At 49.5% G+C, this 27,722-nt stretch overlaps 1 protein-coding gene across 3 annotated transcripts in view; it reads right to left on the bottom strand.

Moving 5' to 3' along the window:
- CDH13 (cadherin 13) overlaps positions 1-27,722 on the bottom strand; it is a 1,152,846-nt gene that overhangs the window by 56,337 nt on the left and 1,068,787 nt on the right. For all 3 annotated transcript variants that reach the window (XM_057493261.1, XM_036909367.2, XM_057493262.1), the window contains exons 9-10: positions 25,646-25,828; positions 18,063-18,316 (exon numbers count right to left, since the gene is read on the bottom strand). In XM_057493261.1, coding sequence (XP_057349244.1) covers positions 18,063-18,316; positions 25,646-25,828 — 437 coding nt within the window. The remainder of the gene's footprint in view (positions 1-18,062; positions 18,317-25,645; positions 25,829-27,722) is intronic.

Below are 27,722 nucleotides of genomic sequence, written 5' to 3'. Positions count from 1 at the left end.
GAGGCACTCCGCAGCAGAGCCGATTTTATTTTCCATGTGGATTCACAGGAAGACTGCTTCCTCTGTAGCTAGGTTGCGGCCTTGTGATAATGTCACTTTGGAATCTGGCCACAGAACCCCTATAAGACCCTCCTCTCCCTCTCTCCCCTCCTTCCACAGCAACCCTGGAGGCCGCACACTGAAGGCGGCCTCAACGACGGAAAGAGCCAGTGAGCCTGGGTCCTTGAATGATGCTGTGGAGCAGATCCCCCTTCTCCTCCACTGGCAGTTGGACCGTGATGTGAGTGAGGAAGACATTTCTGGACTAAGCCATTGAGACTAGGAGGTTATCTATTATGGCGGCTAGTGTCACCTTACCTTTGCTAGGACTCTCAGCCATAGTGACAATATAATTGTGCATTGCGAGATGGAAGTTATGCAAAGTTATGTGGAAGGGGGAAGCCCTGTCTGGGGTTGGGGTGGGTGATGAGAGAAGGTTCTGAGGGTGATGCTTGGTTTGGAAGATTCTTGAAGGATCACAATAACAGCTAACATGCACTGGGCTCTTACTACATTCCAGATGCTGTGCTAAGAGCTTTGCCAGATTAGCCTATTTAATCCTCCCAATAACTCTAGGTATTATCGCTTTTTACAAGGAGAGAGAATGTGGCCAGGGGAGGTTAAGTAACGTACCCGAAGTCCTACAGCTCTCAGTGGCAGAGCTGGATGGGAAATTGGGCTTAAGCTCCACTCTGTACTGCCAGGATGGGAGCAGGGTGCTGCCATGTGGCAGTTCCTCGGGGGAGAGGATGGGGGTGGGGTGGGGGGTGGACCAGCAAGAGCAGAGAGGAAGCAGTATGCAAAGTACTTAGTACGCTTTACCGGTGCTGAGCAATGGTGGCTGCAGCCTGTGCAGAGATCTAGCGGGGCCTGAAGGAGAAGCCAGGTGGGTGACCGGTAGTGCTCAGGGCAGCCCCTCTAGCAAAGAGGCATAGGAGAACGTGACATATTTTGGGAACCATCAGATACTGATCAATCCACACAGGGGCCTGGATGTCTGGTTTTAGCTTTAAGACACGTTCCCTCAAAGGCCTGTTTGTCCACTTTGTGGGCAGCCCAGCCTGTGCCTGGGTGTGGCCTCTAGGCTGGCACACAGAATGTGCTCCCTGGACAGGCCTCGGGATGCATTCCCCAGATATGACACAATATATGCTCCCTGGATACGTGCTGCCTGAACAAGCAGATGAATGGAACATGCAAACAGGTCATAGAGAAAATAAGTGAATCAGAAGTGCTGCATCCGTCATCAGACTTCCTGAAGCAGCCACCCCGCCCCCTCATTCAGCAGCACCCTTCCTTTTTCTGTTCCTAGACATCCTGACACCGAATGCCCCATCTTTTCAGTGACTGAGGCTTTCTATTCTGGCTCAGTAACTGCAGCCATCACAAAATTAAGTAATGACAAAGTGAGTTATTACCCAGCCTGGCTTCACCTGGGGATGTAACCTGCAGCAGAGATACCTCACCACTGGAGCACCCGCACTGCTGTCTAGGCAGCAACATGAAAAATGTCCCCTATAATTCTCCAGCTCAGAGCCATACCTCCTGAGTCACGACTCCACACTTCGTGGGAAATAATGTTGTTTTGTTGAGAAGGGGAAGAGGGTGCAATTAGATTCCTCTTAAATGTTACATTCATCCTTGTTAATAAAAAATTAGTGGCTCTTAAAAAAAATAAACACAACTCAGATCCCCGGGAAGCTGATAGCAGTTCCCCTGGCCGCTTTAATTACATAAAACAAACCAAAACCTCTTCCTCTGCCTCTTGACTGTGGAACTAACAAACTGAAATATAATGGTGGCCATATCTGGGTGGTAGGATTAAAGGTGACTTTTAATATGCTTCTTTATTCAGCTCTGTGTTTATTTTTTCTACAAGGAGCATGTATTGTTCATTAAAACACACTCAAATAACTAAAAAAAGAGGAAATATGAGATTATATTCCAAAACCCTGCCAACACAAGAAAGTAATGGACACTTCCTCTCTCCAACCCCCCTCATTCTATCCCCCGGAAGTAAGCCCTGGAGGTGGTTAGGCCTCTCAGACAAGTTCCTGGGCATTTTCCATTCCTTCATAATGCCTTGTATCTTTGGAAACCATTCTTTCATTTGTTTACGCACTTATTCTTGAGTGTTCCCTAGAGGAAGGCCTGGTTTGCCTGATTCCCACTGGGTCCTTAACAACAGTGACTTGCACATAGTAGGTGCTTATTAAACAGTTGTTGAACCAACTGAAGGATGAAGGGATATGTACGGCGAGGAAATGTGCTATTTAAAACCACCAGGGGCTTCCAAACAGGGGGGCCCCTTTTGGTCTTTGGACAGGTTTCCAGCCATTAGAGGGGAGCCTGAAGCTCGTGGGGCAGTAGCTGGGGGAACACAATTGTTCTGCAGAAGGCCTTTGTTTTCACTCTCAAGAGAGAATAGTGACACAGGTGACAACATGGATGAGTCCCAAAATAACTTGTGCTGAGGGAAATAAGGCAGAAAATAAAAGAGCATGTTTTCTATGATACAATTTATATAAAACTCTAGCAAGCACCTGCCAATCTAGTGACAGAAAGCAGATCCCTAGTTTCCTGAGGATGCATTTGGGGGATGGGGCAGGGGGGAGGAGCATAAAGGGGCACTTTAGGGGGTGCCGGGTGAGGGCACTATCTCGATCAGAGTGATTGTTTCATGGGTGGGCCATGTCAGAACCTAGCACATCGTGCACTTTAAATATGTGTGGTTGACTGCGTGTCACCACACCTCTGTGGAGCTGGCACAACAGAGATGGGGAAGGAGAGGGGTTGGCACGTGTGCTGAGGTCGGATGCTCCCGGGGACCGTGTGTCCTGTGAAATGGGTCGGGTTGCAGCCGAGGGCTGCCTGGGCTCAGACTGAAGTAATGCAGTGTGAGGAAACTGCCTCTCCGTCATACCTCCAAGCATCCCTAGTGAAGAGGGCGACACATCCCAGACTCTGGTGGCGATGGTGAGGGTGTGTGTGCCTGTGTTAAGTCCAGGAGGGGCTGAGGGAGAGGGCAATGGCGAATGTAGCAGACTGGCATGCACGGGACAGGGAGGCAATTAGGAAACAGAAAGAACTTGTCACAAGTGGAAACTTGGAGTCAGAAGCGATGGCTAGAAATGCAGGGCTTCCTTCTCCAAGCGTCTGGAATTTGCATGAGTGTTGGGGAAGCCCTTGGAGTGCTCCAGGCTGTGGGATAAGGATTTATCACAAGCTTATTGAAGTCTCAAGTCTCAGCGGTCAAACCCAGCTGACATCTGGGGCTGCCCCACACTCAGGGGCTGTTTATCGAATGAATATCTAGGTTATTATCTTGATTTGCTGTCAGAAAAACAACTGCCACTATTTTGAGTATTAACAGCAGAGGTAGGATGCTGACAGACGGGCCGTCACTGGGGCTCAGATTACTTTTCATTCAGTTGGCGTGTTTCCCAACGCCCGTGATTTGGGGGTCATGCCTTACAAGTCATGCATTTAGCAAATAGCTGAGGGCTTGCTATGGGGAAATGTTGGGGTGTAAACAGTGGCTGCGACTCAGGCCTTCCTCAAAGAGCTCAAGTGCACAAAGAAAGACACCATCAAATGGGAAGGGCCCTACTGCAGGGGTGACAAGCCACGGCCCACAGGCCAAATCTGGCCCTCTGTCTGCTAGTGTTGGTTAAGTTTTAGGGGAACATTCATCAGTGTGGCAGCTTTTGCATCACAACAGCAGAGCTGAATAGTTGAGACAGAGACCGCGTGGCCTCAAAGCCTATATCACTGATGATCAGACCCTTTACGGAAATGGTTTACCCATTCCCACTCTCACAGAAGCTGTGGCTGAAGCAACGAGGTCTGACCTGGGTTGCTGTTAGACCCAGCTCTCGGCGCTGCATGCCAGGGGGCCCAGGTGGGGGTAAGAGTCTTCCGGGCACTGCCTTTGGGGGTTAGTGAGAAGCAGACTGGACCTCTGGGGTAGCCTGCTGCCCCCCAGGAGGAAGTCCCTGCAGATGCTCCTGGCCCCGCAGCTTTCCCTGAGTGCCCGGGTGACACTGTCTCCCCTGCGGTGGCGTCAGGAGATGCAGCAGAGCCGAGGTGCCTGGCCAGGGACCCTGGGAGGCGTGGAGAGAGAGGAGCATCTTCTTTCACCCTCTCAGACCAAAGAAGAGCATCAAGTAATAATTAAGTAAAGATATTTAATTGGCATTCATTTGCACTGTTTATTATTAAGTGGAAATCCCTTTCTAGTCTTTGCAAAGAGATATTAAATATTAACCCCTGAACAGAATTCATTATAGTCTGAGACCTGATTAAAAATCAGCTTTGAAAATAATTATTTGTAATTTATTAATTAAACAAAAATTAGTCAAGGGCCTGTTCTGTGCCAGGCCCTGTCCAAGACCAGTGTGGTCCCTGCTGTCACGGGCTCACCGTCCAGGGAGAGGGCAGAGAGGCGGCAGCACGTGGGCAAGTGGGTGCTGTCTGTTCTCACTGTTGCCATATGGTTATAACCATATGTATATATATGGTTATGACCATAGGAGCCATATACCTATGGTCTAGGAAGTCACTGCAAACACTGAATTGGTGAATACTGGCCCACTGCTCCTGGGGAAATACAGGGCTAAGTTTCTATGGGTCTGGACACATTTTCATCAATCAATCAATACACACTGTGTCTTAGGTGAGTTTCTGGTTAAAGACACCTTGTTTAATATGTATTGTTGCCAGCAGCACCACCACTCACACCTGCAGGCCGCTCCTGGAACACATCTCCTCCCCAGGAGGCCGTCGCGGCCTTCCAGCACGTAGGAACACCAGACAGCACGGCTGCACTATGCTGGGGACCATTTAAATGGCAAAACCATCACAAAAGGCAAAAAACTGCAAATCGTGGCACCAAACGGACGTCGAAATCACACTGGTTTATAGGATAAGGGCTGAAGCAAGAAGGCAGCCTGGCAGGGCTTCTGACCTCAGCTGGGAATGTGTATGTCAGTCAGGCAGCTTCAAGTTCTCAATGCTCTTCACTGGTCTGCAAGCAGCCATGAAAGCGCTGTAAGTGTTTTAGGGTGTATGTGAATTTGTAAATACAGTATCCCTGAATAATGAGGACCAACTGTGACTCAAGGCAGAGAGAAGAATTTCCATTCGGTTCCTGAGTGGGAACGATGCCCAGGGCAGGCCCCGTGGTTGAAACAGTCGCCCAAAGGATACAAACAGGAGCGAGCCTCGACCGCAAGTCACCTGATGGCACTGCCCGGTTAGAGCGTTATAAGCAGGCAAGCACGGGCAAGGGGACCAGTGCAGGCGATTGCTGTCACATGGGTGGACAACAGCAATGTGGCTTAGACCAGGTTTGTGCAATGGAGTTGCCAGAAAGGCCCAGACTGAAAATCTAACTGTAGATGGACCCGCTAAGACTAGTTGATACGTTTTACAAGTAACTAGACCATCTATGTTTCAAGTATTTATAAAATATTTGCTTTTTGAGCTAGTGATGTTTAATTTTAACATTCACAGTAAAACATCAGACAGTATTCGCTTGCCCATAGATGCTCTTGGTGGCGGCTGGAACCGCTGCCACCCCCCAGGAAAGCCCACCTGCAGGCAAGCAAATGGTAGATGACAAAACTTAGTATTTATCAATTTCTATTTGATCCCTTTAATTTTCCACGGAATGGGGTTGAGACTGCCATCATGAGACCTTGGCCGTGAGCTGCCTGGGGCTGGCTGGGAGCCAACAGGGCTCTCCAGGAGCAGAGGGAGAAACCCATCGTCGTTCTTGGGAGCTGTGACAGACTTCCGCTAACATTACTAATATGTGTTTCTGGAGATCTGCTTTATTATTGTAAACCCACAATACATGAAAACCATGGATTGTAGGGAAACACACCTTCATTTTGCAAGAGCCACCTTTAGAGAATGGCTACACGTTATACTCTTCGCTAAGAATGGCAATTGGCTAATTGAGTGCCTACTGTGTGTCAGGCACTAAGTACTAGGTACTTTTCCTGAGTTACCTGGTTTATCCTTCACAGTGATTCTATAACCAGATGTTATTCCTCCATTTCCTGAGTGAGGAAACTGAGGCACAAAGAAGTTAAATGTCTGCTCAAGGCTGCACATCTGGAAGATGGGTGAGTGGGGACTGTGCTCAGGAAGTCTGGCACTAGATGGGTAGTTACAGCCACCAGAGTGTCTCTCTGCAGGGCCATATGGGACCGGGGCCTGTCCCTTTCCGGTGCGGCCTCTGGGGCAGCCCCTGGAGATAAAACAGAGCCTCTGATGGAAGGAAAAGTCAGGGTCTATTTCTTTTGCATTCATTGAGAAAACACATCATTAAACATTGAGATTTTCTAATTCCTAAAATAAGTTTGTCACCATTAGGAAGTAATTTTATGATGAATCATTGTTCTCTCTAAGGCAATCACACGAACAGGAGGCACAGGGAAGTGGGCATGAAAAGGCGAAATAGAAAAACCCTGCCGCACCGGCAGGCCTGCAGCAGGTGCATGTCCAGTGGGAAAAGCACCCCTACCAGGGGACCGCAGGAAGAGCCTCTGGGCCTCGGGGCAGGGCGCTCCTGGGCGTGTACCTCTCAGAGGGCTTTCTGTGGCCTCTGATCCAGGCAGCTCACCCATGTCACCTCCCTGCGGTGACATCTGGGCAGCTGAGATTTTCGCTGTGGTGTTCAGCCACGAATGTTGTCATAAATCATAGCCTATCAGCTAAAATCAGAAATAGAATGTACAATTTTTATTCCGAAAAACGGAGATCTGGTAGAGTAAAGCTACTGGGTCCATTTGTAAATGCACACTGAGGGCTGAGCTTCTCTGGCTCTCAGCTGGCCCGGGATGCAGAAGAGAGGAGAGGGGAGGGGGTCTGTTTTGCAACCGGATTTCCTGTGTGAGAATCCATGTGCCCTTGGGCAGGTTCCTGCATCCCCTGGAGTTTCACTGTCCCCACCTGTGAAATAGGGTGATTGTAGAACTTTCTTTATGAGGTTGTTGCGAAATTAGAGGCAATTGTCCATATAAGGCATGGAGGACAGTTTCTGGGACAAAGTAAAAGGCAGCTAGTTCGTCATAACTGTGAGCACATCAGGGCAGCTGGAAGAAAGAGGCTGACTCAGCCTGACAGTGTTGGGAAGCAGACAGGAGGGGGAGGCACACATGCTGATGGCCAAGGTCACCCAGAGCCGATCAGCTCCTGGCTGAGTGTCCCTTCCACCCTAGGGCCCCAGGAAGCAGTGCTGCATACCCGGTGGGTCTGCTACCTTAGAATCTGGCCGCCCAGAGACGAGGCTCTGCCATACTGAGCTGGGCTGCCTGGGGTATTCTAAGGACGTGGTACCCCCCACATAGGAGGCCCCAGGCAGGGCCCCTTTTGCAGCATTAGCGTACCCCAGGGCTTCACCTTGGGCCTCTGGACTTAGACTCGGGGATTTGCATCCCATCTGAATGTGGACGACACCCAGACCTCTCTCTCTAGCCCAGATTCTCCATGCCAGTTAGGTCACCAGCTCCCTAGCTCAGGCTCAGGGCCATCAAACCAAGTTCCCAGTATCTCCTCCCCAAGATCCTGCCCCAGTGAACTTGCCTTTTTCATGAACAGCTGCCCTGTCCTTACAGGTGGTTACGTTGAGCTTCACTCCTCTCTCTCCCTCTCCCTCTCCCTCTCCCTCTCTCTCTCTCTCTCTCTCTCTCTCTCTCTCTTTCTCACACACATACACAGAAACACATGCGTGTGCACACAGTTAGCAAATCCCCGTCCAGTACCTGCCAAACATCCCTGGGTAGTGCCTGCTCCTCACTGCTTGCACTGCTGTCCCCAAGTCCCAACCCATCCCCCTGTCACCGGCTTGCTGCCTCACCTCCCCACTGGTCTTCTGCTGTCTCCCTTCCCCTAGCCCTGCCCTGCCCCTCTCTTCTACAGCCACCAAGTGTTCAATTTCCCCATCTTACTCAGAGTAAAACCTTCACCCTTTGCCATGCCCCCCACCCTTCACTCTGCTCCAGGCACACTGACCTCCCCTGCATCCCCCACCCCTGCAGACCTGCCCCAGAGCCTTTGCACTTGTTATTTCCCCTGCACAGCTTCAGTTCCTTCAGTTCTTGACTGCAGTGTCATCCTAGTGAGGCTTTCCTTGGCCTCCTATCTAGACCTACAGACCCCCTCCTTCTCTGTTCAATTTTCTTTCTTTGCACTGATCACATACCACTATGCTATTTATTTTATTTATTTATTTTCCTGTGTGTCCTCTCTCTCCCCCACTGGAATATAATCTCCATGATGTCAGATATTTCTAACTGTAGCTGTATCACCAGAGCCTGGAAAGGCGCCTGGCATGTTGCAGGTGCTCATTAAATATTTGTGGAATGAATGAATGCTTCAGTGTTTGAGGGATGGGTTATTCCTTCCTAACCCTGGTCCAAATCCAGAGGCCCCACATCACAAGTGCAACCCTCCCCCTGGATTCAAGGCTGTTCACGGCCAGCTTTATGAGATCTCATCTTATTGGGAGATTCCTGCCAACACTGATAGACTACCCAAGGCAGTGCCCAGAATGAATGTATGTAGGAGAACTGCAGGTTAGAGCCTCACCACTGGAAAATACAAGCTTCGAGATTCATTCGGAAAGCAAACTGGGAGCAGAGGATGGAATGTATGTATTGAATTAGTTACACGACTCACTGCCTACAGTTTCATTACCTGTGTTAGTGCTAATGCTGTGATAAGCCCTTCATAAGACCCTGAGATGTACCGGTTGGCTGCCTGGTGTTGGTGATTGACAGACAAACTGAGATAATAACATAAATCAGCTATTTTCCCTATCTGACTGACTTCATTGCAATCCTGAGCTGTGTGGCTTTCTTGATCAATGCTATATTGGTACCTTCTGTAGCAACCCTCATCTATTTCAAATGCCTTTATTAAAAAAAACAAACAAACAAACCCCAAAACCCAACAGCAAGCAGATTTAACAGCTTAGAAAACATTGGGCCAGAAACAATATTAACATTTGTCAATATTTTCTGTATTGCTTCTGAGAATTAATTTCTCAGGCTGACAAGAATGACCACCATAATTACACTCAAATATAACCAATTTAAGGCCATGCTTTCAGTAATGAAAGTCTGGCCCATGGCAGATTTATAACAACATACGAAGACAGATGTTAAAAAGGTGGTGGAATTGTAAAATAACCTTTCGACTATTTCTCCAAATGGTTATCTGTTGCAGATTAACCAAACTGGGCTTCTCTAATTGGGGTTAATAATGAAAATCTTCCATCTCTGGATCACCGTATCACAGCCAGAACCCTATTTTTAGCCACTGAACATGCTTCATCTTTAAAAATTCAGTTGTTTAATTTATTAGACCTTGCTTCCCAGAAGAGAAAATCTGACCACTAAAAATAAGAGTCAGCTGTGCTAATACATTTACATAAATAATTAAAAATTCTACAGCAGAGTAGGCAATATAATGTATCGCCACCGTAAACTTCCAATGGGACAACATCACTTTAATTAAAAATCACAAAGACACCACTGTAAACAGCTCATTTACATTTCAAGCTCTGTGTGTTGACTCAAGAAAGAAATAACTCATAAAAAAAACTTGACAACCAGAAACGATCTCACCCCAAATCCTATTACTGAGGTCAGTAACCACATTTAATTAAGAGGAAGTGTTAATAATATATTTTAGTAGATGAAGGCTTTTCTTTTAATTTCCCCAGGTAGAAATATTATTATTTGGCCCTTAACTTCTTATTAAAGTTTAAAAGGTGGGAGTCACCCCAAATGAAACTCTTAAATCTGGTTTTGAGATCTGTTTTTCTCAAAAAAGAAGTCTAAAGTCGTCCTTTTCCCCCCCAATAAAGCTAAGCTCCTATACTTGTGAACCTCTGTGTTTCTGAGAAGCCTAGGAATGACAACATCCAAATTTTCAAGCAAACTGATTCTTGCCACCTGCTTCCAAACAAAATGTCCCACAGTCCGTTGACAATTATCCTTGATTTCCCACCCTTTTTTGGGGGGATTATCTTTTGAATGGGCTTCACTATTAGATTAAACAATGTGTTAAAATAAAGGACTTGACTCATAGGGAGACCAGGAAAAATCAAAACTGGGCATAGGATCAATTCTTTTGGGACTGAATTTTCATCACTGCTTGTTGCCTTCTGTACGAGTTTGAGCCCATGAGTGACTTTTACCAGGGAGCTAAAAGGCCTCCAAGTCCAAAGGAGGAGGAGAAAGGAAAGGACTTAAAAAGATCCCCCCCGCAACCCCGCCACCACCAAAATCAGGACAAAGTTAGCTTTCATCTCAGAGAGATGAAGATCTAGTTTGGATCTCATTCAGATATTCTGTGTTCAAAGAATAGGTTCGATTTGGGTCAAGGTTCGGAGGGCCTGGCTAACAGACGTGGCTCTCTGCGGAACGTCTGTGGGCCTGGGAAGTGGCCTGTCTGTCCTCTCAGGCCTTCTCCTGCGGCTGGTTTAAGACAAGGCCATATGCAAATATTGTCATGGCTGGTAGACACTGGTCAATGTTTGAAGATAACAAATAATACCGCTACTAATAAAGTAAGTCTGCTTATATACGATCATGTCTGCACACAATACCCGCAACCCAGCTGCCGGGCATCTGCGCTACACCTGTTTACTGAGCACTTCCACGTGCCAGGCCCAGGACTGGCTCACACTGTTTTAAGACCTCTGAGCCTCTAAGGATTTTCTCTGTCTGTGGTGGCTTCATCCCAAGTCATATCAAACACACCGAAACTGCCCACATCACAAATATGTTTTTCCTGTGACATTTTTGAAATGCTTTATACTTTTGCTTTTTTTTGGCCACCAGGAATGTCTATCAGTAACTGCTGTGATTGCTCTAGTCATACACCTTCTACAGCGGTTTGCAAATGTAGAGACGTTTTCTCAAATATTAAATTGAACCTGCTAGAGTTGTCATGGTGCTATGGACAATTGGGATATTGATTTCCATTTTGCTGTTTTTGTTGCAAATTTTGGAGACAACAGATTAGGGGGCAGGACTCTGGTATTTCTGTAGGCCCCTGGAAAGGCTGAATGCCTTGGTGCTGGGCCTGGAGGGCTTCATTAAGTAAGTGGTGCTGATGAGGCCCCGGTGTTCTATCAGAGACCGTCACCCTCACAGCCTGAACTTCAGGAGGATGGACAACTCGGTTGGGAGGAATAGTAAAGCCTGAAGCGGGTCATGCAAAGGTGTGCAGAATTCCGGGAGTCTACTCTGTGCACCAGGGCAGCCTGACAGCGGAGGAGAGGCCAGACCTTGGTGGGAAGGACACATGCACACGGTGGGCGGGATCACGGCCAGAGGTCCCATCACGACCTCTGCACACCTCACCCACATGTTTTTCTTCCATAACAGAGGTTCAGAGACTCTATGCTTCCTCTTCAGCTGAAAGAGAGACTAATGGTTTCTTATCTGCAGAGTAGGTGAGAATTCTGTAAGACTTTGGTACTTTCGGCGAACTTTAGTATAAAAAAGGTTAGGCATTGTAGTCAGTACTAGCAATATTACTAGCATCATCCTCAAAATACATGTGCCCACGGGTTCTGGATATCTGCCTGGTTTGATCTGGTGCCCAGCTCCCGGGAGGCAGAGACCCACATGAAGGCACAGGACAGAGGGGCTTCCAGCGGGTGAGGAACCTGTTTCCAGCAGAGACCTTCATGATGCTCGGAAATAAGCAGTTTCTGTGGTTTGGCTCTTATTTCCGAAGGAAGCAGTTTAGTTCCTTCCTTCCTTCCCTTTGTCCCCTCCTCCTCCTCCTTCCCCGTGGGGGTCTTCATCTGCGGCAAACGCTCTCGCGCTGAAGGCTGCGCGCTCCCCAGAGGCTGCAGGTTGGGACCATCTCTTTTAAGAGTGAACGCACAGCACCTAGCAGGGGCAGGTCCATCAGTGCCACTGGGTGAATTCAGCAGACGAGTGAATGGATAACTAATCCTTGTGCTTTTTTCAAGCACTTGTCTTTCTTTAGCAACACAATTATCTATTACTTTGTGTAAACATTCATATCATGGCATGTTTTCATCTTTTAAAATTCAAAGGTTCAGTCCCCAAAGGTGTCCATGGTAGAAACTTCTAGTTACCTCACAATATCCTCTCTTCCTTTCTTCCTTTTAAAGAATACCAGTTTTAAAAGCTGGTTGCTAGCCACCTAAATAAACAGATTTCCTAGAATCCCTTACAGGTTGAGAATGGCCATATGACTAATTTTGGCCAGTGAAATTTAAATAGAAATGTGGTTGACTTCCAAGATTGGAGACACCCTTCTTTTTCCACTTTCTCCCATCTTACTGTCTGGAATGCAGATATGAATGTTGGAGCGCTAGCAACCACTATAGTCCATGAGGAAGACGGCACCAGCCTAAAGGAGGTTGAATGGTGAACAGGAAGGATCCTGGGCTCCTGACAGCTTTGGGGACCGCCATACAAGTCTTGGACTGCCTTGGGCTACTTGAGACTTACTTTATGTGAAAAACAAAAATAGACTTCTATTTTGCTGAGCCATTGTCATTCTGAAGTTTCCTCTTATATTCAGCTAAACTTAATCCTCACAGATACACTGTTGCTTGACACACACGTGCAGGGCTCCCTGGATAAATGACCCTTTCCAAAAAAAATGTTGAGCAGTGATAGGTAATTTTACATGGGTAGAGACAATATTTTTTCCAAGATGTATCTTATATATTCAATGTGTAGGCGGAGGTCTCCACTGAAGAGTTGTTTGCTACAGACCCTGGACAAGATGAGTTCTGTCTGAAAAATGTTTGGAATAGGAATTGCCACTTGGTCGCTCAGCAGAAATCCCCTGATCGTTAAGAGAACGAAATAGGTCCTCTCGGGCCATTCAGAATGATTGAGCTGCCGGTTGCCTCCCCAAAGCAACCAAATCAGCAGCTCGGACCCAAGGGTGTGTTCCTGGTATTCACTGCACTATTGGAGAATGTTGGGCAAAAGCAGTCGTTTCCACTGCAGCACAATTGCCTTGGGCTGCTCTTTCTGTCAGTAATTAGCCAACAAGTTCCATTGCATGTTTCTGCTCCTCATTAAAATGTCATCAAGTCAGGCCTAATTTCTGTCTTGTGTGGGTACCGACAGGCTCTCACTGTCACTGTTGAGAGGACAGGGTCTAGGAACCAGGTCTGTTTTAGAACATGTCACTATTTACATGACCTTGGAGCAGAGAAACTTTCTAACCGTGACATCAGCTCAAATCCTATGGGAAAATAGAAACTGGATTGCCTAGTATAAAACACGAAGGATTCTTTACATGACAAGAAGCATTAACAATATCAACACTTTTGCTCAAGCCAAGTATTTTCAAAAAAGTTTCAGAAAATTAATGATGAATTAATTTAGCTACAAGCATGTCCACTGATGTTTTTAAAAGATGATTACATACAACTGGAAATGCTCTAAATATCCAACAGCAAGAAAATGAATAAATGACTCTATCCATGTAATAGAATACTATTCAGCAATGAAAAATAATGGCCCTTCCTTGACATGGAAGGCTGTTTGCCCTATACTGGCTGTCAGAATGGTAGGTTCCAAAATAGGATGGGTGACGTGAGCTGATTTTGGTAATAAAAAAAGCAAGTACCCACACATGGGATTGACAGAGGTAAACCCAACTTGTTAAAAAGGGATTGCCTTGGGTGAGATGATTACAGATTTTTATCTTCTTTATTCTTAACTGCCTTTTCAAAAGTTTCCTCCATGAACTATCTTAACTTTATAATAAGGCTAAGAAAGTATAAGTCATTAAAAAGGAGAATTTCATCTGTCACTAGCCCACTGCTGTCTTTTAATTTGGCTAAGAGCACATTGCAATGGGCTTTTTAACAAGTCTTAATAACTCGGCTTTTTAGTGTGAATATTCACTCTGATGCCTGGACACCTCCAGTCTTTAGAGTTACAGGCTTCTCAGAGATCAAGGCACCTTTCACTGATTTTAATGTTTCCTGGTGAGATGAAAGAGTCGGAACAGTGGCCAGCTGTAGAATCACTACGCCTGAGACACGCTCTCATCATAGAAGACAGGACACCTGGTGGGACCAGGCAGTGGTTAGAGGGGGTTGGGTTCTGGTTTTGACAAGGGAAGAAGCCCACTGTTGGGGAGGGGTGAGGTGGGTGCAGGAGCTGAGCCTGCCAAGGGGCAAGGTTGGGTGGGGCATCTGCCACGGTGATGGAAAGTGGGCGCCTCCTTAGTGGTCTCAGATGAAATGGGGCTGCAGGAGCTGAGGCACAGAGCATCTGGGGATAAAACGCTGATAGAAATAGACAGGGTGGGAGGGGGAGAGAGACACACATACAGAGATGGAGAGAGAGAAAGGAGGAGGGGAGAGGGGTGCAGAGATCAGACCTAAAAGAGCAAGGGAGAGACACAGAGGGAAAAATGGCCCGTGTGGGGGAGAGAACAGAGAGGGACAGAGATGGGAAATGGACAGAGCAAAGGACACGCCTAGAGAAAGAGGCACAAACAGGGACACACAGAGAGACGTGGGCACACATACACACAGGGCCCTGCAGGGGAGCCAGGGACGCCCTCAGTAACCTGCTCAGCACAGTGCCCAGGGCAGTGTGAGTGGCAGGCGTGAGGGCAGGTGGCAGGACAGCCTCTTTTTGCGTGTCTTTGCCAGTCAATGCAGAGCTCTGCTTGAGTTAAAAGTAAGTTCTCAGAGTAAAGTTCCTTTTTCCTCCAGGGCCTGCTCCCCAAAGAATCATTAAGACAACATCACCACCACTTACAAGGTCATCGTGTCCTTCCGAGATTTCTGGGGGGCCACGCGCAGTTTATTAGAAAACCACATTCCAACCTGGCGCCTACCTGCAGCCCTTTGTGTTCTCTGTGTACACACGGCCCCCAGTGCCCACAGGGCCGGGGCTGCTCCGTGGACAGGACCAAAGGCTGCAAATGATGAATGAGGCTTTTCTCCGCGAAGAGGTCTTGTGATGATGGCTCAGCTGTCAGGATGTTATTCCCGCCTTTGATAAGCTCAGAACCAGCACCCAGAGGGGAAGCCTGGCGGGAGCGGGGCAGGGGAGCTGGGAGGTTCAGCCAGTGCCAGGCTGAGAACCAATCACTTCCAGGCCATTCTGGATTCCAGCAGGCAGCAAGAGTCATGCCAAAGAGAGAAATGCATCTCTCTCTCTCTCTCTCTCTCTCTCTCTCACACACACACACACACACACACACACACACAATTTACTTGAGCCAGGCTGATTTGTGAATGCTGAAACTCTCAGGCATACTGGCCGCTGAGAGACACCTCCGCTATACTGTCTGGGGGGATCCACAGAATTGAACTTGGGGACAGCAGCTCTCCACGGTTCTGGATGACGTAGCATCCATTCCCATCTGGGAAGAGCCTCCTGCGCCCCCTTGGGAGGTCACCGCTCCAGGACATCACAGTTGGACACTAGGGTCCACGGCGGGCTCACGCACCAGGGCTGCCTACGGCACATTCCAGCCTCCTGCCATTTCTGCTTGGTTAGAGACCGGCGTGTGTGTCCAGTTGGCTTGGGGAGACCCATCTGGCCCTTGGGCTATTAGCAGTGGCTGGGGCCCTAGTTCTGCTGGTGGCCTTGTGCCTCTACAGCATACAGACACGGCCAAGGATGAAGCCAGTGTGAGAGGAGCAGAGCCCGGAGCAGAACAGAGTGTGTCTGAGCACCTGGATCTCACGTGGGTGCCCAAGTGCAGGCACTTTTCAATTACGTGGGCCAGTAGCTTCATTGCTGGCATCTGTCACCCCAGGATGGGTCCTGGTGGCCTGTGACTGGGGACCACACCTGTGATGACCAGCTGTGGGAACATGAAGCTTCTCAGGGCTTCGTGCACCCCCACTTCTGCCTGTAGGGCTCACCTCTAGAAACTTACCTATTGCTTTCTCTGACCTGCTCTTCCCACGCAGCAGGCACCATGATAGAATGGGGGGAACCCTGAACCCTGGTTCCAGCAACTTTTTGTTCCCTGTGGCCCGCACCCTGGCCTGGCTGACCCTCAGGGTCTAGGCTCTCTCCAGTCACCCCAGCCTTCTGCAGGCGGGATCTTGTCCCTCAACTCAGTTTGCTGGGCCTGCTTTCTAGGGCCTGACTCTGCACCCAGCACCACACTCCACTTGCCAGATAGGGTTTTCTTGCTCCTCCTCCACCAGCTGCCTGCTGGGACATCATCTCTGTTGACTGTCAAGGTGCCCTGGGTCAGGAAGCTCATAACTGCAGCTCAGACAAAGCAGACCTGCCCCTGGGTGTGTGAACCAGGCTGAGGGACAAGAGTGGAAAACAGCTGGGGACAGTCATTCTCCCTGTGAGATCCTGAGGTGCCGGCTGTCAGTTCTCATTACCTAGAGACTCGACAACACCCTAGTTGCTGCTGCCTCGGGCCTTGCTCTTAACAGATTTTTCTGTTGTATAAACCATTCACAGAACCTTCCAGCAAATCTCCCCTTTCACCTAAGTCAATCAGAGTTGGTCTTAAACAAAGAACCCCGAGTGCCCCACCTCAGTGGGACCTCCGAATCCCAGAGGCTGGCACCTCCCTGCCACATGAACACTTTCATGCCTGGCAGCACCCCAGGTTCGATGCAGCAACGGCAGTCGGGGCTGCCATTTGAATTCACTCCGTCCCCATGGGAGCCGCCTGTTCCGCCCCCCGTAGAAGTACAGAAGGCCTCCCCTAAAGTCATCCTGAGTTGGTGCAACTACTGTGTGTATGCTAAGCTGCTACTGCTTTACCCGTATAAGTACTTAAGGAACACGTTCTCTTTGATGTCTAGATTGCATGTTTCCTTTGCCAGATACAGAGCAGGAAAAGGAAAAATAAAAAAGGAGAAAAGGAAGAAAAAGAATGGCTATTTCAGAGGCACATTATTACAGAATTTGATACTATTCTGTACCTTTGTCTAATTCACCCGGCATTTCAGAAAGTTTTGTTGTGAAAATAAATCCCCCTTTGGAACTGGAAAATAACTTCCACTGCTTGTCTGCCAGCAGCCTCCATGGAAAGTGGCCAACATGGAGACTGTGGCACGTTTGCTGGTGTGTCAAATCAGGAAAACAAGACACATGCGTTTATTAGAAGTGTGTCTAATACTGATTATCTGTACCCCACGCGAGAATAAGATTAGATTTTGGAAGAGAGAGATTAATAACTTTCTTTTGCGGTGACACGCGTGCATGTGGACCCGCGTGCCGATTTATGTGTGTGGTCTGAGGGCATCTTGTCTTCACTGGCACTCTGGGTAATGACCATTGAAGAAACCTCATTATGAAAATGCCTTCTTTCTAAGCACTGGACAGAGCTTAAGAAATGCAGACAGAAAATTCTAAAGACTTTCTTTGGCTGGCCGTTCATCACTTGATTACCCAACCCTGATGGTCGGTCCACTTCTACGAGCCGGGCAATGCCTGCTTCTTCCCTTCTGACTTCCCTTTGGAGTCCATAGCACTTAGCAGGGAGCATAGACTTTGCAACTGTCCTGTTTCCATCCCAATCCCTCTGATAGGGATGCTGGACAACCTTGAGCAAGCTCCTGAGCCTCTCTGAATTCCTATTACCCTCATCTGTACATGGAATTAGCCAACACATTGCTCATAAAGTTGTAATGCTAAAGTCGGTCAGGTATCTGAGATGCCCGGACCATGCGAGCTGGCTCCTCTCTCTCTCCCTTTAGGGACTGTGCTTGGAGTTGGCAGACCCCTCGGTCATTCGGGAACACAGCCCTGGAAGCGCCCTCCTCCCAGGCGGGTCTGCTGCTGGGAATCAGGTGTGGGGGCAGTGTCCCTGTAGCCAGCCAAATACCTCTGTGCTGTCAGCCGCTGAGCCTTCATTGTGCTATGTACTGCCTGCTCCCCCAGGTCATTAACACCTTTAATTCAATGCTAGTGTGCGCTTGACAAGCAGCCCCTGCGGCTGGAAAGAAGAAGCCATCCCCGCCTGTCCCCATGTCTGGCCGGGAGCCGCTCACCCACCTAATTATTTGATGCTGCAGGGAATCCGGGTCCGTGGCATTTACCGTCAACAGCACGCTGCCCACTGAGATGTCTTCCTGCCTGGTCACCATCATGGGGTCTGGGTAGAAAACCGGGCCCTCGTTGACATCCAGGACAGTGATGTGGACGGTCGCCGTGGAGCTGGGGCCGTAGGAGATGTCGGGCACCAGTGGGTCTTCATTTTCCACTTTGATCAGCAGGGTGTGAAAGGCAGAAATCTCATAGTCCAGAGGCTGGAAAGCAGAGAGGTGGGGCTCAGCATGAGGATCTGCCGCAAAGGGCAGATGCTTTCACACAAAGGCCCTCCGACATTCTACCAGCCCGGGGATGTTCAGGGACAGGCCAGACTTTGGGGGCAAAGCTTCATGCAACTTGAGGTCCTTTTTAAGAAAAAGGAGATGAAACTCACAGATACACAATTAGCTATGGGAGGTGGTAGCTATTTTAGACTGAGATTACGCGAGCCTCAGAGATCTCTTGTCTACGATCTCTTTCAGAGGCTCACCGGCAGTACTGACACGGAAAGGCCTCCTCTCCTGATGGGGCCCACTCTGGGTGATTTTGCAAAGTGGGCTGGTAGTACCTCCCCTCTTTGCTTCCGTGTAGAATGAATCAGATCATGTTAAGGAGAGCCCTTAATATGCTAATATGGTGGGCCTCCCATCAAGCATATCACAGATGAATTCACTCGGCCACTCTTTCCAGACCACCAGAGGCCGTGGAAGTGACATTTCCTGTCACCCAGGGAGTGTGGGGAGACACTTAGGTTATTCAAGCTCTTTTCCTAAGGTTTCCTGGGAATGCGAGGAGCTAATTCATCAGACCCATGACTCCGGACATTCTTTCTGGGAGGATGAGTTCAAGGGAGTAAAGGGGGTTGATTTGCACTCAACTAGAAGCAAAGGACAGCACAGGTGGCAAGGGGCTCGGGAAGTGGGAAGCTGGGGAAAGAGCCCTGCAGGCACAAGAGGTAGGATTCAGCATCCAGCAGGTTGAGCCAGAATGACTGTAGGCATGTACGTATCTTCCATAATAATTACAGCTAACACGTGTGTACTGCACTCCAGAAGTGAGAGGTGCACACACATGTGCACACATGCACACATGGTCATGGAGGAAATGCTTCCTGACTGTAACAGGACCCCCCTCTGATCACCCAGAACAACTCCCAGCAGGGTCAGTATTAGGATTTTCAGTCAACAGATGTAAAACTGTTGGTACCTCGTAGTTACCCAGCTCTATTCTGGTTCCGTCCCTGTAACACAAGAGTTGTTTACCCCTCCATCCTCCTTTGCATCCTACATGCAACCTAAATAAATTCCAAACATGGGCGAGGGAGCTGCCACATTTAGAAAACAGTTCTTTATCCCAATTAGGGTAATGAAGGGGACGGAGCCTTGTGCTGGTTGGGTCGTGACAGCTCTGCTCTCTGGGTTGGCATCCTGAGTGGGACTGACGCTCAGGGTGCCCTGGTCTCCTGAGAACCTTCTCCACCCTACCCCAGCACGAGGCAGGCCCAGCGTGGCAAACCTGAGCACGGCGGGCTTCTTCTATACTGGCTCCCAGCAAGGCAACATCTTTCCTCAAATAGAGTTAATGACAGCATGCTGCTGTGGTGAAATACCAAATCTAGCCCAGTGAATTTTCTACCACAATGAAAATGCCAGTAGGGAGAGGTTTTCTTGAATTTGTTAGCCCTGGAGGGCTTTTAACAGGCAGCGGAATTGCTGTTCAGCAGGAGGGCTGAGCTCCTTGCAGCAGGATGGCTAGGGGCAGACCCAGGCAGAGGTCAGGGATCCTGAGGGCAAGGGGAGTCTGTCCCTTTTACACATGGCCTTATAAAGTATTGCTCAAAATGTGTGTACCTTTACATGTTAGATACGTATGTAGCACATGTGTGTTAGATAAGTCTATGTATATATTTATATTAAATGTTTGTGTACTTATCTGTTAGATATATTTATTAGATGCATATGTGTATGTTAACATTACATATGTGTCCATGTATGTATGTTAGGTAGGTAGGTGTGAGTGTATGTGCTGTGTGTGTGTATGTGTGTGTGCCTTTAGTTGGGTTATCTGAGACTCCAGCAATGTCTGGAAGCAGAGCCTGAGGCAGGGATTTGGGTATATGTGGCTTCCTAAGGTGCCTCTCCCAGGGAGAGGGAGGGAGCAAGGCTGTGGCCCTGCTGGAGTCCAGCTTCAGCCCGATATCCTGGGGAGCTTGGGAGCTATAACTGCACCAGAGTCAGTCTCCTCTCAAGACAAGGGGACAGGCCTTTTGTACCCCCCCGAGTCAGGCCCAGGCTGCAGACTATTTCTAGAGAGGAGGGCCTGGCCTCCCTGCCTGGGGCTCTCCTTCTGGGGAGGGCCACTGTGCAGAGAAGAGGATACATGGAGCTCATCCGCCAGCCCTCGGAGCTCCGGCAGTGGAGGGCCAGCTGGGGCAGGGGATCCGGGTGGGCGCATCGGCTTCCTGGGGCTGTTGTAACACAGTTCTGGGTGGCTTTGTGTGGCAGAAACCCATGATCTTACAGTTCTGGAGACTAGAAGTACAAAACTGGTACGTCAGCCGGGCTGTACTCCCTCTGAAAACTCTGGGGCCACCTGTCTGCCGCTTTCCCCTGCTGGCCTTCCTTGGCCTGCAGCGGCCTCATCTCACCTCTGCCTCCACCGCCACACGGCCTTCTCCCTGGGGGGCTGTCCTCATGTGGCTGTCTTATTATAAGAACACAATCATCTTGGGTAAGGGGCCACCTTATCCACAATGACTTCACCTTACTAATTATATCTGTGATGACAATTTCCAAATAAGGCCATGTTCACAGGTTCTGGGGGTTGCAGTATCTTTTTTTGGGGGGCATGATTCAACTCATAACATTGGGGTACCACAGCAACCCTGATGCTACCTGCCTTACTATATATTTGATCTCACCCTTCCTTACGAGGCAGGTGTTGGAAGGATGCAGGCAGATAGAGTTCAGGTACCATGTGAGTTTCAGGGCCCTTATAAGTTTCAAAAAAAAAAAAAATCTCCAATTCAGCTCAGACCTCAGCTCTGATTGGTTATGCCCTATGCAAATGAAGCACTGTACTTTCAGCCAATCAAGAGTGGGTTGTTAAGTCATCAGTTCAGTTCTCTATTTGGTCTGGGGAGGGTGGGACTTCCTCCTTTCAGGAGGCCTATAAACCCCAGACACCGCAGCCCTGATGGCATTTTCTCTTGGAGCATCTCCTGAGTAGCAGGGTCTTTCTCTTTTCACTCATTAAAAGAGCTCTGCTGGTTGCTCCCTACTCTTGTCTGCTGGCGTCATTCTTCATTGCCTCTGAGACACAATCCTGGGAAAATCAGCATCTTAGCTGCTAACACTTATTTCCCAGGCTTTCCCCTACCCCTTCCTGTGTACCTGTTGTGCTAGCAGTGACCTGGCTGCATTCTCTCCCCTCATCCTCACCTCACCCTCAGAACAGTGGATGGTTTTATTCACACTTTACAGAAGAGGAAACAGGCTCAGAAAGGATAAGTAACTCAGCCAAAGTCTCACAGCTAATAAGTGTCATGAGCTGAATTTTGATCTAGGAAGTCTGATGAGAAAACTGAGCTGATAACAGCAAACTGCATTTTTCCACGTGGTGCTGTCTGGGATGCAGGCCTATTTCCTGCCTTGGCAGCTTCCCCTATGCAGGGCCTTGATGTGGCTCAGGAGGTGAAAGTAAAGAGGTGAGAGCCAAGTAAAGAGGGCCAATTTCTGACCCTGTAACTGGGTAATTACAGCAACTATAGGACCGTCAGCATGTCCCCACGTATCCAGAGTCTCAGCCTTCTCATTAGTCAAGTCCCAGCACAAAGGGTTGTAAAGATTGGGGCAGATGATGAACGTCAACCGTTTCAGCAGAGATTGTAATAACAAGGAGCTGTTATGATGGCAGGAAGAATGCAGGGTGGGAAGAGCTGGAGAATGCCATGCTCACCCTGGATCCCAGTGTGCTCTCAGGCCAACAGTTCCTGAGCAGAATACTGGCTGCTGAGGCATGCAGGGGTGAACAATGCCATTGGGAGAGGGGAGCAGAGAGGGTGGGCCATGCGTTGCGAGACTGGCCTTTCTGGAGCACAGGCCTGCCCTACTGCTGGCCTCCACCGCACCATGCAGGCTGGAACAGTTCCTGGTGTGCGGTGCCCCGGGCCACGGCACCGGGAGCTGGCCAAATGTGGGCCTCTGCTCCTGGACCGTTCTGGGGCCTGTCCTGCGTCATGCTGGACTATGAAGCACGCCATTGCCTCAGGCATACGACTTTCATGCGATTGGTCCGGGGCAGGATCTCTGTGTCAGGGATGGAAGGACACTGAAAACACTTCCAATAAAGTTACAAAGATTCCATCCCTTAGCATTGTACCACGTGTCAAGGACATTGCAAACCACCATCCTGGAAGATTCCAAGGCTGGGAAGGCTGTCCCACGTGGGAAGGCTGGAGAGCCTGGGATTTGTTGTCTGGAAGAGGAAGGATTTGGAAGTGACTCAAGAGTAATTTGTAAGCCTGTGACGGGTTTGGCGCTCAAGGATGCCTGCTTTGTGGGTGTCTCCTCCTCCTCCTCTGAGAGGTGGATGATACTCAGCATACAGAGTAGCACTTTGATGGCTTTGGACTAGGTTTATAAGGAAACTAAGGGCATTCCTGAGCAAAGGTTTTAAAGAGGAAAAGGGTGCGCTTCTGCTAGACTGTTAGGATTTGGTCCTGAAGGGAGGACCATATGGCAAATTGTCTGGGGAACCTGTGGGAGAGCTATTTTCTTTCCTGAGGAGAGGAACGCATGAGAGCACTCTATCTCAGTTACCTGGCTGCCTCCTTGCTTCCCGCTGGAACAGAGCAGTGGGAGGATGTGATGTCTAGGGCTTTGGCAGCCCTTTTATGTCCATGAGGAAAGAGCCAGCCAGCTGCACCTGCAGTACCCCCTGCTGGTTCCCTGACACCTTGACCTGCCAGCCAATCTTGGCTTATCTTCATTAGTTATGGAGATCATTAAATTCTCTTTATTATTTAAGCCACACTCAGTGGCATTCTATTACTTGCAGCCGAAAGCACTCCTAACTATTGCACAGTGCTGCTGGCAAAGCGGAGAGCCTGCGTTGCATGGCCAGGCCTGCTTCTCGAAGGCTGACCTGGGGCTTTGACTCAGGTGTGCTGGAAAGCCAGTGAGGTCAAGGTCCTGCCTACAGATTCACATGGCAGGCAGCTGAGGGGAGGGCGAGACTCTGTCAGAGTTCTAAAGCAAAGGAAGTCCACTCACCAGTAAAACTGAAGTGGGAAGAGCCGCAGGCTCCACGGGCACCTCCTCCCCAGGAATTGGTGGGAGGAAACCCCTTCCTGGTCCTACAATGTTTGTCCAAAGGCTGTGCTCTGTGAACACCGGCGTGACCTGGGGCGCCTCTCCCTCCTGTTCTGACCCAGCAGGTGTGTAGGGCAGGCCCAGGAACCTGTGTCCTAACTAGCATTCTAGGTGATTCTTCCTATGCTGACATTTCAGATTCATAGCCACGGGCCAGAGTGGGGCCGTGGGGAGAGAATATTTCTTGAGTCTAGTTCTGCTTGTATTTTATTTTCCTTGAGCCAGGGAGCAAACACAGATCTGGGGAAATGTGTTCCTCCAGGATTTACGATGTGGGCGGGGGTGTGCAGGCTCACACCAGCACAGTCTTCTAGCCGCGGGCTGGAAAATTGCCTGGTGGCTGTTACAGATACAGGCTAGCACAGAGGACAGCCAGCGGTTGCTACTTTACGACTTTTACAGCTTCGGAACTGCAGCAATGGATGCAGAGGGCAGGATCAGGGGCTCCAGCAACTCCTACATTACCTGTGTTATTAGAGAAGAGGAACCAGGAAGACCAGGGGTTGCTGTTCTCAGCCAGATACCGGAGGTTCAGTTCGTACAGAGTAGTGGAGAAAGAGGCAGGGTCTGGGAGAAACCCGGCCCCTCATGCTCTGCAGCAAGCGGCAAGCACCTCTGACTTCTGCTGTTCCCAACAGCTCTGACCCCGCCCCCAACAGCTCTGGGGCCCGCCCCCATGGCTGTAGGTCCCTCCCCCAACCGCTCTGGGCCCCGCCCCTAACAGCTGTGGGGCCCTTCCCCAGTGGTTCTGGGCCCTGCCCCTAACGGCTCTGGCCCTGCCCCCAGGGATGCTGTGAAACTTTATTGGTGCGGTTGTTGGTGTGGCCCTGGGCTAGACTGCAGGGTTGATGCCTGGTGCCTGTGAGTAATGTGACCTGACACAGCAGAAGGGGCTTCGCAGATGTGCTTTAAGCTAGGGGCCTTGAGACAGATGATTCAGGATGATATGGGGGGCCCAGCGGAATCACGAAGGTCCTTAAAAGGGGGAGGCAGGATAGTCAAAGAAGTAGATGTGAGGATGGAGGTGGAGGGTCGGAGATGAAGATGCCCCCCTGCTGGCTGGGAAGGCACAGGAAGAGGCCAGGAGCCCAGGGGTGCGAGCGCCTCCAGCGGCTGGAAACGCGAGGAAATCAACCCTGCGCTGGAGCCTCCAGAAGGAGCCAGCCCCGCCGGCCTTAGCCCTGTGACCGGCCGTGGGCTCTGGCCTGCAGGACTGCAGGACAGCGAATCTGTGTTGCTTTAAGCCCCCCGGTTTATGGTCCCAGGAAACACACAGCGTGTAGTGCGGTCACTGTTCTAAATATTTGACAGGTAAACGCATGAATTCCTCACAAAGGCCCCAGAAGTGGGCTGTATGACCATCCTCACTTTACAGGCGAGGAAACCGAGGCACAGGATCTTGGTCAAGAGCACAGGGGTAGGTAGCAATGCCCCTGCGCTGTCTGCTGCCGTGATGGCCACAAATCCGATTACTCCCCTTTTGAGGCAAATGGATCCACCCACAGGAAAGAAGCTGTTCCCTTAGTGAGTGAGCTGCCCTGGCAGAAGTTGCCCCCACACTGCCCGGGAGAGGGGAAGCGCCTGCAAGTTCTGTCTAGGAACCGAGACCCCGGCCTCGCACGTGCCTTGTTTCTGGGGAGGGGGGCACTCCAGTGGGCCAAGGCTTTACATTCACCACCGCATTTCCCCCTCTTCTGCCTGTAGCTGGGGTCAGCGTGCTGGCCAGCAGAGCCCCACAGGTGACCACCAGGAGTTATCGCATGTGTGGGATTATCCCCTGGTTTTAAGAGAACAACTGAGACTCTGCTGAGAAAGATTAAGAGGAAGTGTCACCTGTAAAAGATTAAGAGGAGCGATAGGTCTTGAGCACAGGTCTTTATAAAATCATCGTGTATCCCATTTTTTTGCACATCTTTGATTGTCAAGCCTATGGGGAAGCTCATTTAAAAATTACGTTTTGTTTTCTTTGGGTTACATTTAAGTTTATTTTCTAGAACCCGTAAGACAGGTTGGTGTCACGATCGTGACGATACAAATACATCCTGAGGCCATGAACCTTTTGCCTTTTTTAATCCGAGAGGAAGAGATGGGGACGGGGCTGACTTATCCTGACCTTCCCCACGCACGGAGGCCTCGGCCCTGCCGGGGCTCCCGGGCGGAGGGAAGCCGCCTTACCTTGACGACAGAAAGCATGCCCTCGTTGGTCTGTGGGTTGGTGTGGATCTCGAAGCTCTGCCCGGGGTTCCCGTTGATGATGGTGTAGGCGGCCCTCCAGGCACCCGTGGTGGGGTCGTCCTTGTCTTCAACTGTCAGGTTGACAATAACTCCCACGGCCCCTTCCTCGACTGTGGCTTGAAACTGCAAACAGAGCAAGCAGATGGTTGCTGCCACTATTTTGAGAATGCATAGCAAAGACCATTAGTGGAGTTCTTTCCATATGCCTGGTGTTGGGCACATACCCGTATCATCTCATTTAATAATCAGTAGTACCATGGGAAGCTTATGATGTCATGCTGCGCCAACAGATGCCACGAAGCTCCTCCTCTCGGCCTTCCTTGCACTTAGGTGCAGCCATGAGACTGGCTTCTCTTCTACAGAATGTGGGCGCCAATGCTGTTTCCCGGGGTGGGGCAGAGCTGGGCTGGCCTGAGGGTTAAGAGAACAGCTGTGCCTCTTCTCCATGCCCTTCCCCTTCTCTCTATCTGAACACGGACAGCCAGGGGAGGGTGGGGCCTCAGGGGGAAGGAGCTTGGGTCTCAAGTCGCCATATGGAGGGGAGCAGCCTTGTGGCTGGGTGCCCCTGTCCTGAACTGTTGCTAAATGAGAAACAAACTTCTGTTGAGTCTGAGCCTTTATACATTTTTGTGTGTGTTTGTTCTCACAGTCTCACCTACCCCTAAACGACAGGTGACCGGGTGACCAGAGGGGCATCACTCCTGCGGACGACTGGGATTGGAGCCCCATCATGGACTTCAGAGACTCTGCCCTATGGGGCCATCTTCCTGAACCAAGAAACCCGATTTCATTCTTCCCACCCCTTGCCCACAACTCGAATGGCTTTAGAAAACCATTTTCTAAGGAAACATAAATCAATTGTTTGGAGCCTTGTTGTAGCTGTGTTTTTATTGTGATACATCTCAAATGCTTGTTGCAAGTAGGGGCGGTTGAAATCAATCAATAAATGAAAAATCTACTTTCCCACTGATAGAGAATTTCACGAGTCATCATGAGCACAGTCCTTTGAGCTGGAAGCATAAAGCATTGTTTTGGTGCTTACCTGTGACACACTACAGGTGAACAGTAATCTTTTTGCAAATATTTCACAAGTAATACTGATAAGCTGACAAGAAGAAGAAATAGCTTGGAATTTCAATTAATAAGAAAGCGAATCTACAGACAGTAAGGCGATGTCAAAAACTCTTGTGTTCAAAGAAAAATAATTTGAGAAACGAGGTTTCAAAAGCAGCGGCTGATTAACTGACTTGCAAATCGTTAATCATAAGCCTTAATCTTGATGCTTTTGAGGGGATGGGATGGGGATGGGAACGAATTCGCCTATCATTCTTCCGCAAACCTGGGTGAGTTGTTTCCCTTCCATAAGAAGGGCACTTGCAAATCTTAGAGCATGCACGCAGGATGGAAGGGAGGTGAAGAGAGGAGGGGCAGAGAGGATGCTGTCACATAGACACAGCTTCAGGGGACCATCTCTGTGACCTGAATTCTCTGATTCTTGTCTAAGGAAGCCCTATTTTCTGTCTTTCCTTCCTCCTCAAAAAAGCATCTGGGCTCAGCAGGAAGGAGTGCTGTGATTGACTAGTACTGTCTGTCCTGTGTCCAAGAGTAGGATGTGGGGGCACATGTGCCACGTAACTCCTTCAGACTGAAGTTGAAGATACAGATGCAGAGAAGGAAGTAAGGAACGAAGAGTTTCTACCCCAAGTTGTTCAGTGAAACAAAGTCAGCTCTGAGTCTCTTGGACCCCAGGAATCTCCACTTTTGACAAGTTGTATCACTGATGCCACTCAATTCCCCACTGTTAGGCTAGTCCTTCAACCCCGCTGTGGTCCAGAGCCAGAGGACTGCTTCTCTGTCCCTACCGATCACAGCAGACCTCAGCTCATGACCTGCCCTTACGGCTCACCTGACACCTGTACCTGAGGAGACCAGGTAGAGGATTACATGGGCAGGGAGTGTGCTAAGACTAGCGGATGCAGGGGACCACCAGTGAGATGGAAATGCTGTCACATCCAAT

This window comes from Manis pentadactyla, chromosome 15, assembly GCF_030020395.1.
Source record: "Manis pentadactyla isolate mManPen7 chromosome 15, mManPen7.hap1, whole genome shotgun sequence".
Lineage (NCBI taxonomy): Eukaryota > Metazoa > Chordata > Mammalia > Pholidota > Manidae > Manis > Manis pentadactyla.
Note: the sequence above shows the minus strand (reverse complement) of the source record. Positions and strands in the feature narration are given on the sequence as shown.